The sequence below is a fragment of the Pinus tabuliformis genome, chromosome 8, assembly GCF_031772625.1.
Source record: "Pinus tabuliformis cultivar Carrire ecotype Pingquan chromosome 8, CPIR1, whole genome shotgun sequence".
Lineage (NCBI taxonomy): Eukaryota > Viridiplantae > Streptophyta > Pinopsida > Pinales > Pinaceae > Pinus > Pinus tabuliformis.
The window spans coordinates 1,370,832,244-1,370,849,672 of record NC_142294.1 but is presented as its reverse complement, the minus strand read 5'-3'; the positions used below and the strand labels follow the sequence as shown (position 1 = coordinate 1,370,849,672).

The 17,429-nt window shown below is 39.3% G+C and overlaps 1 protein-coding gene across 2 annotated transcripts in view; it reads right to left on the bottom strand.

The window, feature by feature from the left end:
* Positions 1-11,314, bottom strand: part of LOC149240600 (protein YIP4b-like) — an 80,813-nt gene extending 69,499 nt beyond the window's left edge. The window contains exons 1-2 of one of the 2 annotated variants that reach the window (XM_089373765.1): positions 10,950-11,314; positions 10,012-10,660 (exon numbers count right to left, since the gene is read on the bottom strand). In XM_089373765.1, coding sequence (XP_089229891.1) covers positions 10,012-10,479 — 468 coding nt within the window. In that variant the 5' untranslated portion in view covers positions 10,480-10,660; positions 10,950-11,314. The other variant, XM_089373766.1, reaches the window with a different exon arrangement.
* Between the last annotated feature and the right edge of the window lie 6,115 nt (positions 11,315-17,429).

The following is a 17,429-nucleotide window of genomic DNA, read 5'->3' as shown; positions in this document are numbered from 1 at the left end:
AGCTTAACCCAAAGAACAAAATTTAAGATAATAAGAAGAAGAATCTCATGGCCATTAGTTCAAGCAACCAGGTTGAAAGCAATGCATACATGGATGAGAAGATCATTTGTACATCAATGCAAAAAGAAGTGAACCTAAGTAGCCTTCTGAAACAAGAAGAGAACAAAAAGACTAGGCTCTTCCATATAAAGATACAGGTTAAAAAGACCAAGATTGATGCTCTATTCGACTCAGGATCACAAGCAAATATCATTGCAATAGAGTTGGTCAATAAATTGGGATTGGAAGTTCGTGATCATCCAAGTCCATATCCATTGGGATGGGTAAATAAAGATACAGAAATAAAGGTAACAAAACAGCAAAATGAGATTTGTTATCAGTGTTGATTTTTTTTTATGAAATAGTACTAGATGTAGTTCCCCTTAATGTATGTTGAGTGGTGTTTAGAAGTTCCTATATGTACAAGCAGGATGCAATCTTCATATGGAGAGTCAACCAATACCACCTTATCAAGGATAGCAACTATAGTGAAGATCCAGCTTTGTCGAACTCCCAATTGCCAAACATAGTGATGTACATGCACACTGTTACAAAAGCAAGTGAGATGAAGAAACAGTTGCAGCAACTATTGGAACAAGGTGTCATTCGACCGAGTACATCACCATGTGGGTCACCCATCGTCATTGTGCCAAAGAAGGATGGGACTTGGCAAATGTGTACAGATTACAGGGCGTTGAACAAAATTATGCCCAAGAACAATACCCCCTTCCCAAAATAGATGATATGTTGCATTAGTTGCAGCAAGCAAAATACTTCACCAACTTGGACTTAAAGTTTGGATATCAGCAAGTTTGAGTCAAAGAGAAGATACCTTGAAGATTGCCTTCAAAACCAAGCAAGGTTTGTATGAGTGGTTAGTCATGCCATTTGGCCTATGCAATGCACCAACTATATTTATGAGGGGCTAATGAATGATATATTTCTTCCTTTTATAGATTCATTTGCTGGTCTATTTAGATGATATACTAGTATGTGGTGTTATGTGGGAGAAGCACATCTCACATTTGATGCAAGTGTTGAAGACATTAAAGAAGCACCAATTGCTAGCAAATCTCAAGAAATGCGAGTTTGCCCAACAATCTTTGGTGTATATAGGGTATGTGATAAGTGGAGGAGAGCTAAAAATAGATCCTGCCAAGATGGAACCCATCATGGAGTGGTTGGTTCCTACTAATTTTTAAGAGGTTAGGAGGTTCATTGGGGCAGCACAATACCTAAGGAAATTCATAGCCTTGTTTTCAACGGTAGCAGCACCACTCCACGCCATAACAGCAAGTGGCAAGGGTTTTCAGTGGGGAAAGGGCCAGTAGAGGGCCTTTGAGGAGCTAATTAAAAATATCAATCAAGCACTAGTTTTGGCATTATTGAACTTGCAACAACCCTTCGAAGTGGAGACAGATGCGAGTGGGTATGTTGTGGGAATTGTCTTGATGTAGGGAGGAAGTCATGTATGCTACAATTCTAAAGTATTTTATGGGTCAGTTCTTAACTACCCTACATACGACAAGGAGCTCTACACCCTGGTGCAAGAAGTGAAGAAGTGGAAACGTTATTCGATGGAAAAGGAGACAATAATACACACAAATCACCAGCCACTATAGTACCTACCAGCACAGAGTAAGCGATATCAAAACAAGCATTACAAATGGATGGGTTTTTACAGCCATTTCATTTAGTGATAGCACAAACAGGTTAACCAACATGCTTTCAAGGCCACCCACATCAAAGATCACAACTTTGGGATCTCTAATACATATGGAGCCATTCACCCATGATGCATACAAAGAGGCATATTCAGAGGATGAGGACTTCAAGGAGGTGTTTAAGCAATGGCAGAGCTAGAGTCATGCGCAAGATGGTGACAACATTGTTGAGTACCATCTCTAGGACAAGTTACTCTACAGGCTAGGTAAGTTTATGTGTTCCTAAAGGTCAGCACTTGCAACTGGTAAGAGAGGCTCACACCTCCAAGGTTGCAGGATATTTTAATGTAAGGAAGATAGTGGCCAACTTGCAAAGGTCTGTGTATTGGCCCAAGATGCAAAAGAAAGTAGTTAGATTCATAAGAGGATGCATGCTTTGTTGTACCAGCAAGCCTAGCAACATGAAACAGAGTCTATACCATCCTTTACCTATACCCACTCATCCTTGGGAAAGCATTTCCATGGACTTTGTGGGAGGTTTACCAACAACCAGAAAGGGGCAGGACTACCTATTCATGGTAGTTGACAGGTTTGGCAAGATGTGTGTTCTAATGCCTTGTAAAAAGACCATCAGTGGGAAAGAAGCAGAGAACTTGTTCTTTGGACAAGTCTAGGTGCACTTTGGGATACCAAGGGGCATTGTTTTAGACAGGGACACAAGATTGCTCAGTGAATCTTGGACTAAATTGTAGGAGATGGACACAAAGCTAAAGAAGTCTACACCATTCCATCCACATATAGATGAGCAGACAAAAGTGGTCAATAGGACTTTGGCATAGCTTTTGAGGGGATACAATCAAAAGCATCCAGAGACTTGGGATGAGAATATGGTATATATACAACACTCTTGTAACCAAGCAATCCACATTTCTATTGGTAAGTCCCCATTTGAAACTTGTTTTGAATATGTGCCACCTTCACCTTTGAATATTGCATATGGGTAGTAAGGGGAGTGAGGGAGGATTTGCAAGGGATGCCTTAAGGGCAAAAATATTTGCAGAAAAGATTAGGCAAATCCATAAACAGGCACAAGAGACACTGCAGAAGTCACAAGAAAAATATAAGGCTAGGTATGATTAGCACAAAACAAAGATGTTCAAGGTGAGCAATTGCAACTAGTTAGAGAGGCTCACAACTCTAAGGGTGCAGGGCATTTTAATGTAAGGAAGATAGTGGACAACTTGCAGAGGTATGTGTATTGGCCCAAGATGCAAGAGCAAGTAGCTAGATTCATAAGAGGATGCATGCTTTGTTGTACTAGCAAAGCCTAGTAACAGGAAATGAGGTCTATACCATCCTTTACCTATACCCACTCATCCTTGGGAAAGCATTTCCATGGACTCTATGGGAGGTTTACCAACAACCAAAAAGGGACATGACTACCTATTCATGGTAGTTGACAAATTGGGCAAGATGTGTGTTCTAATGCCCTATAAAAAGACCATTAGTGGGAAAGAAGTTGCAAACTTATTCTTTGGAAAGGTCTAGGTGTACTTTGGGATACCAAGAAAGCATTGTTTCATATAGAAGCATGATTCTAACCAGTAGATAATTGAGGTGTCTGAGGTCTATGAGATGGGAGGTCGTCCAAGGAACACAAACCAATAGACAATTGAGACATCTGAGGTCTACAAGATGGGAGGGCGTCCAAGGAATGCAATATGGGAGGATCCACATCTGAGGTCTTGCATCTACAGTCCATTGTTTGATGGGTTGTGTCTAAGTTTCCATATCTTAGGATTTGCAAACATACATAAAGAGTCTCCACAAGTCGCATCTAACCAATAGACCAGTTGGGGTGTTTGGTGTCTGTGAGATGGGAGGTCGTAATTGACTGGTTGAATCGCAGAAGTGTTAAATTTGGCAACTAGGGCCAAACTTCACCTTGGACAGCTCATATGAGGCAGCTGATATTTTTATTGGATTCCTCTCTCCGAGAGGTGTAGGATTGATCTAAAGATCATCTCATTTTGACATGTACAAATGGAATTATGAATTTATTTTGTTTATGGACAAATTGTCAAGGTTGGTCAGCAAACTAATGTAGGCTCAAAAGCCCAACAATCACGTCTATTCATCCTCAACGTTTGCATATAAATACAAGGTGCCTCCTCCTCATTTAGACACTTCACTCACTCACATATCTCTCTCTCCTTCATTGATTGGGTACGGATTTCTGAGGCAGCTCTCCACACATGCGAAGAAGGGCAGTTTTGTTCCTACGTTGACCTGTTTGACTGCGGTCTTGTGAGGGTTATCTTTGTTTAGGCAGGCCGCATTTCTGGGCACAGAAAATGAAGCAAATTGTAATGTTTGACCAGCGTTGACTGCAAAAGGGTTTGACTACAGCGTTGACTTTTGTTGACCAAGTTTGACTGGATATTTTCAGATTGTTTTTGGGCTGATTTGATTTGTTGTTGGAGGCCAAGTTGACCAAGTTTGACTGAGCTGTTTTGGAGGTCAAATTTTGCCCTATTGACCAGCATTGACTTTCTGGTTAGGGCTTTCTGTAGTTGTTGTTTGTTGGGACAGATTTCACTGTGATTGGGCAAGTGAATATTGCATATTGTACTCTCTCTCTCTCTGTTGAACTTTTGAAGAATAATAAGAAGAATTGATCAAAGGGTTTCCCCACATTGGGGTTTGTCCCTGGTTGGCACCATATCTTGTGTCCCTTTGTCTTGCTTGTCTTCTACTGTTATTATTTATGTTCTATCTGCATTTTAATATCATGTTGATGTGATTGCTAATCTGGATATTGATATTGGGCTAGTAATAAAATTGAAGTAAAATTGCTCTTAAGCATAGAACATACCATTGTTATCTAAAATTAACAAAGAGCAATATCACTATTCTGGTCTTGAGGACTATTATGAACAAAGCTAAGGTATTGAGACGTGATTTTGAAGAAATTTACTTTCTTCATGTTTACAGGAAATTCAACCATAGAGCAGATACTCTTTCAAAGGAAACTTTGATTGTTCAAGAGGGTCCGCTAATTGAAAAAGAGTTTGAAGATAACTCTCCTCAGGTGAAGTACATAAAGTTCGTTTTTGATGGAAAAAATGATTGTTTCTTTTGTATTAGTCTTGTATACTACCTATAGAATGATCCACGAAGGTTTCAGCTTGTCTTAGTCATTTTGTTGGAATGTTTTCATCACTCAGAAGGGTTGTTAAAAGGTGAATTGTAAGGCAGGTTTGCACATAGAAGTAGTTTCTTATAATCTAGGGTGATTGGTTTTAGGACCGAGAGGCCAACTTATGTGTATTTGATTTCTTCTTGAAATATCAATACTAGGATTTTTTTTCTTTGAAAAAGAAAAGAATATATAATGAAGAACGCGATAAGAAATAAATATAAATAGTAAAAATTCAAATTTCATCAAATGTTGGAGATTAACACAAGAAACTAAAAGGTGGAGAATAGATATAAATTAAAGCATTAAACCATAAGAAAAGAAAAGAGAAATTAGGTATTAAATAGGAAGATTAAGGTTTTAAAGGTTGAATATTAATGAGGATAGAACTAAAAGCAGAGAAATAAGAAGCAAGGAAGAAATTTATTAATGAAGATGATGGATTAGACGTTTCCAGGATTAGCTCAGCGTTATAGCCATCCTCCCAATTAAAACTATTGGGATGTTTATCTATTACTAGGGCTTCTCTAATGATGGGACAAAAGCACTTGTTACCACAAAATCTAATAGGCCTGGTGCAAATTCTCACTAGGCAACCTAGGTCTTATGGCAACAAAAGATCAACCACCATTGTCACCTCAATGGCTTCTCCCCAACTGTTTAGTGGTGGATATTATCCCCACAAGGGGGGTTTCCCTACCGAGATCACCAACAAAAAATTCAACTAACAAGGGCTCAATGGTGATGTTAAATCTAATAATTAAGGGAAAAGGTATTGGCCAAACCTTGAAAGGTTGATATAAGAGTTGCCTAGAATTCAAGTACACTTTTCTAAGACCTTTGTAATTAAGAAGGCTGTTATAAGTTAGAGTTTGTATGGTATGCAGATTTAGGGCACCAAATGGCATATAGCAGCGTTAGGAAAAAGCCTATAGGTGATAAGATCAACAAAGAAGCCAAAGCTATGAAAGCTAGGGTTAAGTAAACAATGGATTTTAATAGCTGAAAATACATATGACAGCAATCAAAATCAAGACATCAGCCCTAATCTCGGGATACAAACATGCAATTAATGCTAGATTTTGCTTTTTATATTTATTCAATGCAATATCTTTCAATAGCGAAACAACAAATGGACTAAATCACTATCAAAAGAAAATTTAAGCTAACCCTAACCGTAGTTACCATAAACTTAAGAGAAAAAGTAGTATTTAAAATGACCACCACAAGTTAGTCTAGTGCCTCCTCTCGATTGGGCAACAGAGTCAATGACAGCAAGGTCTGATAGAGGAACCTGGATGAGGTGAGTGGAGGACAAAAATGCCTCTCTTAAAAACCCTAGCAACTTTCTCTAAGTGGAGATTTAGTCAAGGGATGCATGAACAAAGTTTCCTTGATCGATTATTGAAAAACTAATTTTGCAAAGCATAAACAAACAAGATTTCATGAAAGATATTGACTTTTTAATATGGTACAAAGAAACCCTAATTTCATAAATTTGCATACAAAATAGAAGAAAATCAATAATAAACTTACACCATTCAATCAAAAACAGCGTCATCAATCCAAAACAAGTCTCCTCGTGCAAAAGTATCCCTCCCAAGACAATTTGCTCCACCAAGATCACATTGCACCCAAGAGAACAGAACAAGAGAGCTAACGCAGCACGCGTCTTAAAAAGAGAGAGAAGTGTTGTGTCGTGTGATGATTCAAAATGAAAGTAACTCCCCTCTAATTATATGAGAGTGACCAAGTCAATTTTCATTAATTTACAAGTAAAAGCCCTAAAAAGTTTACTTGAGCATTCAACTAGGCCCAAAGGTCATAAGTTGACCTTAAAATAGCTTCAAAATATGATAAATTCACCAAAATAGCCCACGTATGTGGGAATAAATGCTCTGCAAACAACTCCTCTTCCACCATGACATCATCTCCAAGAAGGCCTTTGTCACCCTTCTAGCGCACATGGGGGTGACATGGCAAGCTTTGAGGCAAGTGTTGGCACATGGGCATGATGTACTAGGCGGCAGGCCTCCCAAGTCATCTCAGTGATAACCACCTCATTTGAGCTCTAGAACAAGGCAACATCCAACAAACAAGATCAAGGCCGGCGTGCGGGCAACCCAGGTACATCTCAAACAAGCCAGCATGTTGGCTTCTTCGTACAATGTTTTAACATATGGAGGTGTAGCAAGGGGAAAACAATCATGTGGAGTCTCATCAAGGCTCAATGTCCATCTCCTGAGGGCAACATTGGGGCTACAAGGTCATGTCTACTCTCAACAATGGGAAAAATGTCTTTTGAAAGGTGTTGGATATGTGTATAGTCTTCCTTCAAAGGATTTTTGTTTCCTTAAGGATGAGCCACCTAAAACATACCCTTAAGATCAAGCGAGATCAACATCATCAAGCACAAAAACCATTAAAGTATTTATTGTGAGCCATATTCAATGTTAGGGGCACCAAAAATAGTGTTCACAAACCTTGCCTTCCAACGTCTTTCTAGCTCAGGATTTGTAGGCAAGTTACCACACTCGTGTTATGGATGGTTATACCTCTAGAACTATTATGTGCTTCTAGCGCCGAAGGGGAAGGACATGTCACAAATAGACCCATCAATCCATAAATATGATAATGATGGTAATGAAGTGGGCAAGACTTAAAGGAAGATGGTCATAGCCATAGTTCCAGCTAGAGAGGGTTCAACATCTCCAAGTGTTATAGTGAGCAGAAGGAACAATCATTGAGGTATGGGTTACCCCTTTCCTCGACTTGTTTTTTGCACCCCTCTGTTGCACCATTTACCTTAAAAATTTATCTTTCTTTGGTGCATAGCTTAGAAAACCAAGCTCGCTTTCCAATACCCCTTGAAATTTTAGCAACGTATCGCTCATCGGGGTTGGGACATTCAAGAGTTCCTTTTAGATGTAGCATGGAATGTTGGGGAATTAGGTGATGGCTAATGAGGGGGGGTAGAACTCATGCTACGCATTTGCCCACTTGCTTACTTAGTCCCAGCCATTTTCTTTTCTTTAGTTGTGGCTTTATATTCTTTTATCATTCTTTCAATTGCATCAACGTCTTAGGGCAAATTTTCGAGCCCTAACTCAAAGATAAGGATAAAAGATGTCAATCCCAATGAAAATGACAATCAACCCAAAAAATGGATGTGGATAATAAAGGAAACATGGAATGTGGTGTGTACGAATTACCTTGGGCAAGCTACTTCAATCAGTGCCCCTCCTAAAGGAAGGACCTCGGGGGAGGTCATGCTGGACTAGGGGAAAAGGATAACCTCCCAAGTGAAACATGGGAACTAGGGTACAATCAAGAGCAATCAATCCTCCAACTTGGCATGCGATCCATATTAGTATGCCCCAAAACATTAAATGAAAGCACATGATTACAAGAATGGTTAATGTACTTCTAATAGATGACCCTCCTTCCTTAAGAAGCATGTCAGATGGGAGAGAGCATTAACCAAGGCATAAGTGGCGAGCTTTGATGTAAAGCTATCTGTGGGCCATCATAGGGGGTTAGTCAATTGGCTGTCAAATGAGGAAAAAAATTTCTCCTATAGGTTCCCCACTTTTGGTGGCTGATAGTATCGAAGGTTAGAAGCCAATATTTTGGTTTGATCAAAGCAAATTAGGTATTTAGTGTTATGAGAGAGTTTGGTGATTCCATATTTTGTGATGTTTATGAAAGGTATCAATGATATGTTCCTTGATCTTCTTCCTCAATCAAAGGTAATTTCTCTTCACAGAGCAGCAAACAGGCACCATTTTCTTCCCATAAGTAAATGTGTCATCATTGTAACCACAACCACCCTCTTGCGACCTGTAATTTCTCTTCATAGAGCAGCAAACAGGCACCATTTTCTTCCCATAAGTAAATGTGTCATCATTGTAACCACAACCACCTTCTTGCGACCTGTAATTTCTACAGCAATTAAGCATTGCAACAAACCTAAATTTGCAATCCCAAATAACTGTAATAGGCAAAGAAAATTAACGAAGAACGTCTTTTAGGATTAAAACTCAAATTACATATAAAAGAACATGCATTTAGATCATAATTGTTACGAGTGTGCCATCAAAACTCGTTTACACAATAAGGTCCTCAAAACTTTCGTTCTTTTCTTTCCTATATTTTCCTCTGTTCTTTAACAAAAGTTTTCGATTTATACAATATAATTCCATTTTAGTTCCAGGATGATTCGAGGAGATGGAATGCAAGGGTATTAATCTGGCTAGTAACTAGGGATTTTTGATCCGTTTTTATCTACTATCCACTACAAATAGCACACCCAAAAGGCCACTTTCTAAACATAATTTTTTATTCTTGTCTTAAATCGTCTCTAATGATAGCTTTTAAAAGCCAGCCTGTTTTTATATTATTATAAAGAATAGAAAGCATGCCACTGCATCACTATACTACATGTTTTCTCATGTCCATTCAAATTGTAGATTAGGATCCTTAGCATTAATCCTGATTGCACAATTCTTACATGTGATTTTCCCAGTTGCAAAACAACTGCACCCAAAATGCAGTACTTTCATTACAATAGATATAGGCAAAATTGTCAACTGGGCCTAGCCCAAGTGGTTGTGTGATGGAATATTATCCTCCCCACCCAAGTCTTGTTCCTGTAAGTAACATGGCAAAGTTTCAAGCTTCTACATAATTCAGTTTACCGTGGGACCATCCTCAGAATGAGGGCAAGTGCCCAGTGGGTTTCCCTGGGAAATGCATTACATGAGAGGAAAAAATAGATATAAGACACATTAAGCATTTAAATTTTATTTTTCATGTCAACTAAGAAAAATGGCAAGCTTGTGCTCAATATCATAAACAAATTTCAGTTAAGCTACAGGAATCTGATGAATGCAATTACTGTTACATGTAAACACATAATTTGATCGGATCATATTGATCTATCATGGACAAGCAACGAAATGTCCAAATCCTATAATCAAAAACATATAAGCACTTGATATATAACTGTAAACTAATATCAAATTCAGCCACATTTGTCCCTCTATACAAATTTTGGAAGCAGTAAAAGAAAACAAAGAAGGAATGGGATTAAAAGAATGGTTCACTAACTTTATCAATAGTTGCGGACCAGGAGAGAGCAAGGCCCAGGAAGATGATGAAGAAAAAGGGTCCCCAAAGATCCCAATCCCGCAACGCTTTGCCCGGATCTTCACGATAGGGATTAGGGAAGACAACTAGCTTCAGATTGCTGACTATTCTCATCAGATCTCTTTTAACTGTTTCCCAAACAGGCTCTGTCAATGTAGTTGAAGTCGAACCAAATGCAGCAGCCGCAATGTTTGAACCAGCATTCGATGAAGCACCAGTCGATACCGGCGTGACCTTGGGCGGCGGAAAGGGCGAAGAAGAGACGGGGATAGATGCTCTGGGAGGGCTGGGAGGCCTTGCAGGAAGCACAGGGGCAGATGATGGTGGTAGTCTTGCAGGTTGCACGCTCACATATATGAGGTTCTCAATCTCGTCTATGTCTGACTGTGAAGATCCCTGGTGCAGGGGAATTGTGTCACTTTCTGACATTTTGAATGATCTGTGGGGAGTCTCTTATGAAAAAATATCAACACCGAAAGAGGGATTACAGGGCAGCTTGGTTATAGAAGATAAGAATTGGCAAGCAGTGAATTTTTTGGGTATCTAAATCTCATAATGGGAGTATAGGTTTCACTAAAATCACGGTAAGCACTGATGAATTGTTGCCGTCCTGTGAATCCCATCAAACATTTGAATCAGGAAATTGAAAAACAATTGCAGATGTCCTAATTTACCTCGAAGCTATATAAAGATATCAATCCCCATTGAAGAACTAAAGCAAATCCTCATTAAAAACTAACCAATTATGCATTAAACAACAGACTGACACGGCCCATTTGAAGAATTGAGTTGAAACCTAGATAAAAAGTTTATAGATCCGGAAGAAGACTGCGGAAAAAATTCAACCAACATGAAAAATCTGTGCATAAACCCGAGTCAAATAAATAACCTGTACATACCTAAAGAAGGAAAAGACGATCTACAAGTGGAATTGAAGACTGAAACAGGATTTTCGTGGCCGTTAAGACGAGTGCTCGAGATGTTCGGAGTGCCCACATGTCCTCCTGTACCTCGAAAAGGAGCAGATAGTATCCAGACTAATCGACACCAGTGAAAGAAATTTTACCATATCTCGCGCGCACAAATAACATCCGACGCAGTGAAATATGATTTATTAGCATTTGGAATCCAAAAAGATAGAAAACCTCAACGCAACAAGGTAATTTTAAGACAAAAGTCTCTAGCAGGATGCAAACTTAACCGTCTAGTTGATGGCAGTAATGTTTTTTTGGTTACCCTGTTGTGTTGTTGGAATGACCCTGCTGTATCTCGAGAAGCGGTAATGTTGGTAATGTTAACTTGTGACCAAATAGTTAGATTTTAAAAGGTCAAATCTCCCATGTGGATGCCTTCCTTAGTAAGCATACGTTTGGAAGTGGTGATGTTAACTTGTGACCAAATAGAGCTTTGTGAGAGAAAGAAGGTTGGTTTAAGGAATTTGTAAAGAACTAATTTATTAGAAAATTATTGTTTTTAATTATTATTGTTTTTATTGTAGGAAGTTTAAAGAATTAATTTATTTGGAAATTCTTTAATTATTTTCATTGAAGTAAATTAATTGGTTATTTTGGTTGTAGCAAGTTGATTGTCAATGTAAAATGTAATACAAAGTAGATATATATAATTTAAAATTCATTTTTTAAGTAAACGATGGGATAACATATTGAAGGCCTTATTGCAACCCTCTTACAATAAAACACCACTTAGGTACACACATTTTTTATAGTCTTTGTTCAGGACCCGCTCAAAATCTTATCTATGCAACTACCATCAAAACCCTTGTTAGGGCCTCCACTGTCAGTGTTCTCCACAATATCCACTACAAACCCCTGTGCCTCCACTACCAAAATGAACATTGGATTGTGTGTTCTCATTATCAGCCATCAAAATCCTTGTGAGGACCTCCACTACAGGCATTCTCCACAATAGCCACTATAAACCCTTGTGCTTCCACTGCCAAAACGAATGTCATAGCGCATGTTCCCATTATCAGTTGTTGCATGTTTCTCCTCTTTAGAGGATTCTAAAATAGATGCTTTACAGCACTGGCAATCTCGTTGGCCTTAAATGGGTGATCGAATTTAGCTTGTAGCCACCCGTACTCCATGAGGTTGTATTGGGATTGTTGCATCCTCCACGATGGTCAGTGTAACTACTTATTCGAATTGTCAACCCATTTACAGTTGCTCAACCCTTTTCCTTTTGCATTCGGGGAGTGAGTATGTGTAGCAGCACCGATGCAAGAAGCTTAAAAAGAGTCAAAGAGAGACAAGCCTTGAAGTACCATGAAATACAATCTAATCTATTTATCTGTATTACAAATTTGAAGGTTTATTGAAAATTTGCAAGTAATTTTTTATGTCTTTTAGGCAATGGATCAATTTGCAAAAGTACATAAATTAATGGTTTTTAAACTCAGTTTGCAGCATAAAAACAAAGACAAATATATCATACACAACAACACAAGACAACAAAATGATAAAGGAGTTCACCCCTCTTAGGCTACATCTCCTAGTCCAGCTTCCAATGTTGGGCCTCTTTCATTAAGTGCTCAAATCTATGATTTCATGGATTTACAATGCTTAGAATATAAAAATAATGTCTCCAATGGCTCCAGAACAGTCAAAAACCCCAAGTTGGGCTCTTGTTGGGCTCAATTTGGCCAAAAACTAAGAAAGTTATGCTCTAGAGAAGTTTTGCTACTAACTACTCTACAAAATGGACTTCCCTGCTAACTGTTCTACGAATTCTGCCTTTCCAGGAACCGCCAAGTGACATTTTGGCCTAGTGCTGATGAGATTCACGTCATTTCGGGTGCAAATTGTTGAACGCTTTAAAAGCCCAATGACCCCTATGGGTGGAAAATTTGGGCCACATGGGCCATACACCCGGGGGCTGGGGATGATTGCTCGCCCCCGTCGACATAGGCCCCACGTACCCCATATCGTTGGTTTTATGGTTCCACATAACCTGGGGCTGCCCCCCCTCCCCCCCCCCCCCCCGAACTCCACACCTGGCTATCGAGCACCTTATCTGTTCACGCACCCGTGGTTCCATCAACCCCATATGACTTGGGCCTGGGTTACACCTTTAGCCCCTTGCCGCAAGTGCTTCAATCAGTCAAGCTAGGTCTTGTGGCAATGCATGTGCCCTCCCTAGGGCCTTACCCATAGGCACCCTTCGTTACACCATTTCCCTCTGCACTACATTGTGGTTATATGAGGGTTCTAAAACCTTGGGCCGAGGCTAAGCCTGAGCCCTCAACTCCTTTCCGCCTGCGATCTCATGGGTGTAAGGTGACTGAGGGCCAGGGCTTAGCCCTGACCCTGTTCCCCAAACGAATAACAACGAAACTTTAAATACAACTTGGCTTCCATAATGGTTAAGTAACATCTGTAGCGCAACGGTAGAGAGTTGTACTATCTTGCCTCAGGGCTCATGTTCAATCTCCATGGAGGCCAATTTGGGCCATAACAAAATTTTAATCAACCCTAGGGTGCCACATGGCAGCTTGTGATTGGGCCAACAAAACATTCAATCAACCAATCATAAACTAACAATTCAAACCAATCCGGTGAGGCCACTTGGCAGCCTGCCATTGCCCCAAGAAACACAGTCAGATTGCCTAGTCAACCTACCCAGTCAGCGGTCCTGCACTTCAACCTACAAAATTTTACCTGTTTAGGAAAACGATCAGAACACAATATTTGGAGCATACGATATAAGTTTTGAGCGATTCAAGTTGCTTTGGATTCAGGGCGACAAGATCTATGTTTTGTCGTCGGTTTCTAACACTTTTGATGTTATGAAACTAGCTCAAGAAAAAATAGAAAAGATAGATCAACGCCTTAGAATTCAGCCTCTTCGAGGGGGCAACCTCCTTTACATTACATAAATGAACAATTCTTGGATGATTCAAATGACAAAACCTCCTTTCTATATATAGGAGTCTAAGGAGTCACAATATAATCCAGCCGACCTAACAATAATAATATAAAGCCACAAAAATAACAATAGAGGGATTCTATGGGGCACAGAAATAACAATATGGGGGTAATAGGGGCACAACAATATAAATAAGGGGTATAACTACAATAGTAATGGGGTAATCACTAGTATTATAGGGACCCAACATGCCCCTCTCCTTCAAAAAAGTGTTGTCCTCAACGCTTGAGTAGTTCTGGATACTTCTGCATAAAATTCTCATCCTCCCATGTGGAATCTTCAGCGGATAAGTTCTTCCACTTGATAAGATACTCTGAAATTGATCGATTTCGTAGCTGTCGAGTTCTTGTTTCTGTGACTGCTTCCGGTTCCAATATAATTTTTCCTTCCTCGTCAAGTTCTGGCAATATTGTTTGAATTGGGAGCTTGTCGCCTATAACCTTCTTTAAACATGAAACATGGAAAACTGGGTGCAATCGAGAAGCTGCAGGAAGCTCCAATTTGTATGCCATAGTACCAATCTTTTGCAACACCTTGTACGGACCATAATACTTTGGTGATAATTTATTATCCTTCTTAGCTTGCTTTAGGGACATTTGCTTATATGGTTGTAGCCGTAGGAATACCCAATCACCTACATCAAAACTTCTTTCACTGCGATGTTGATCTGCCTGTTGTTTCATTCTATTTTGTGCCAACACGAGGTTATCCTTTAAGAGTTGGAGGACTTGTTGTTGATGTTCGATGTGATGTTCCACTGCCTGAACCTTAGAATTTTCTCTTAAATATGATGTGATGGATGGTGGTTGATACCCATAAAGTGCCATAAATGGGGTCATTTTTGTTGCTGTATGGAAGGAAGTGTTATACCACCATTCAGCCAGAGGCAACCATTTGACCCATTGTGTCTGTTTATCAGATACAAAGCAACGAAGATATCCTTCCAAACATTTGTTTACTATCTCAGTTTGCCCATCAGATTGAGGATGATAAGATGAGCTATGAGCTAACTGAGTACCAAGACAAGAAAATAATTTTGTCCAAAAATTTCCAGTGAAAATGGGATCTCTGTCACTTACAATAATCTTTGGGTTTCCATGTAGCTTTTGAACTGTTTCCATAAATGCAGTAGAAACTGTACTGGCTTTAAATGGATGTGATAATGCACAAAAGTGTGCATACTTGGTAAGTCTGTCAACTACCACCATGATGACACTCTTTCCCTCAGACTTGGGTAAACCTGTGATAAAATCCATTGAAACCTCCTCCCAACGTTGGCTTGGAATGGATAAAGGTTGTAATAGACCCGGTGTCTTAATTGTTTCAACTTTATTTTGTTGGCAAACCAAACATTCCGCCACAAACTTTTGAATATCTGATTTAAGGCCATCCCAAAAAAATTCCTTCTTAACCCTGTGGTAAGTTTTTAAAAATCCTGAGTGCCCTCCTAAGGGAGAAGTGTGCAATTCCATAAGAATCTTTTGTTTTAGCTGGGAATTCTTACAGAGGTATAAGCGATCTTTGTACCATAACGAATCATTTTTCCAGCTAAATGTATCAGAAGTACTGGAATCTTGTTGTAGCTTTCGAATAAGTGCCCACACTTCTTCGTCATTCTTCCATTCCTCCCTTGCTTCGTTTATCCAATCTGGTTGGATAATAGAAATGGCACACAACAATGCTTCCACATCCTCATCCTTTCTTGAGAGTGCATCTGCCACCACATTTTGCTTCCCTTTTTTGTAGATGATTTCAAAGTCATAACCCAACATCTTTGTGACCCACTTTTGTTGCTCTTCAGAGGATAATCTTTGTTCTAAAAAGTATTTAAGGCTATCATGATCCGTTTTTACCTTGAAGTGTCTTCCCATTAGGTAGGGTCGCCATTTCTTAAGTGCATGGAGTATTGCCAACATTTCCTTCTCATAAATAGCTTTGCTTAAAAACTTTCCCTTGATTGGACGACTTTCAAAAGCAATGGGTCTTTCATCTTGCATTAGAACAACACCAATTCCATTTCCTGAAGCATCACATTCCACAATAAAGGTTTTTGTGAAGTCCGGTGTAGCTAAGACCGGTGCTTGGCACATTGCCTCTTTAAGATGTTCAAAGGCCTTTGTTGCTTCCGGAGTCCATGAAAATGAATCTTTCTTCAATAATGTTGTTAGAGGTGCTGCTATTCTCCCATAATTCTTAACAAACTTGCGATAATACCCTGTCAACCCAAGAAATCCTCGCAGATGCTTTATGGATGTGGGGATTTTCCATTCCTTAATGGCTTTAATTTTGCTAGGGTCTACCTTAACTCCTTCATGAGATACAATATGACCCAAATATTCCACCTCCTGGACTCCAAAGAAACATTTGGATCTTTTTGCATATAATTGTTTCTCCTCCAATAGTTGTAGCACCCTGTCAACATGTTCAACATGATCCTTCCAAGACTTGTTGTAGATTAGTATATCATCAAAAAATACTAACACAAATTTTCTAAGGAATGGTTTGAAAATTGAATTCATCAAACCTTGAAATGTTGAAGGTGCATTGGTAAGGCCAAAAGGCATGACCAAAAATTCATAATGACCCTCATGAGTTCTAAATGTCGTTTTCGGAATGTCTTCAATCTTCATTCTGATTTGATGATATCCCGAACGAAGATCCAACTTGGTGAAGTAAATTGATCCATGCAATTCATCCAGTAATTCATCAATGACAGGAATGGGGAACTTATCTTTAATAGTGAGCTTGTTGAGCTCCCTATAATCCGGACACATGCGCCATGATCCATCCTTCTTGTGCACCAATACTACTGGAGCTAAGAAAGAACTTTGACTCGGTTGAATTATACCAGCCTCTAGCATTTCTGCAACCATACGTTCAATTTCACTTTTTTGGACATAGGGATATCTGTACGGCCTGATGTTTGGAGGAACACTTCCTGGAATCAGATGAATAGCATGATCATGATCACGCATAGGTGGGAGACCTTTGGGAGTCTCAAATACCTTGGAATGATTGTCCAGGACTTTTTGGAGATCTGGAGAAATAGATGATTCCAATGTGGAAACATCTAGCGAACATAATTGTGCAATTACACCTCTTTGCTCCTTTTTTAGAAGCTTTGTCATGCCATTAGAGCTGATTATCTTTCCTGGTTTCCCTGCAATACCCCTTAATTCAACTTCCTTTCCTTCCGTAGAAAATTTGATGAAAAGTTCTTGAAAATTAAAAGCTATTGTACCCAAGGATTGTAGCCATTGGACTCCTAGTACAACATCAGCACCTCCCATTGGAATGGAAAGCATTGGGCTAGTCAATACATATTCTCCCATGGATAGCTTGATATTATGGCACTTTCCAGAGCAATTTATTGTTCCTCCATTTGCAATCATCACTTGACACTCTGGTGCTGGATATAGGAAGCAATTCAATTC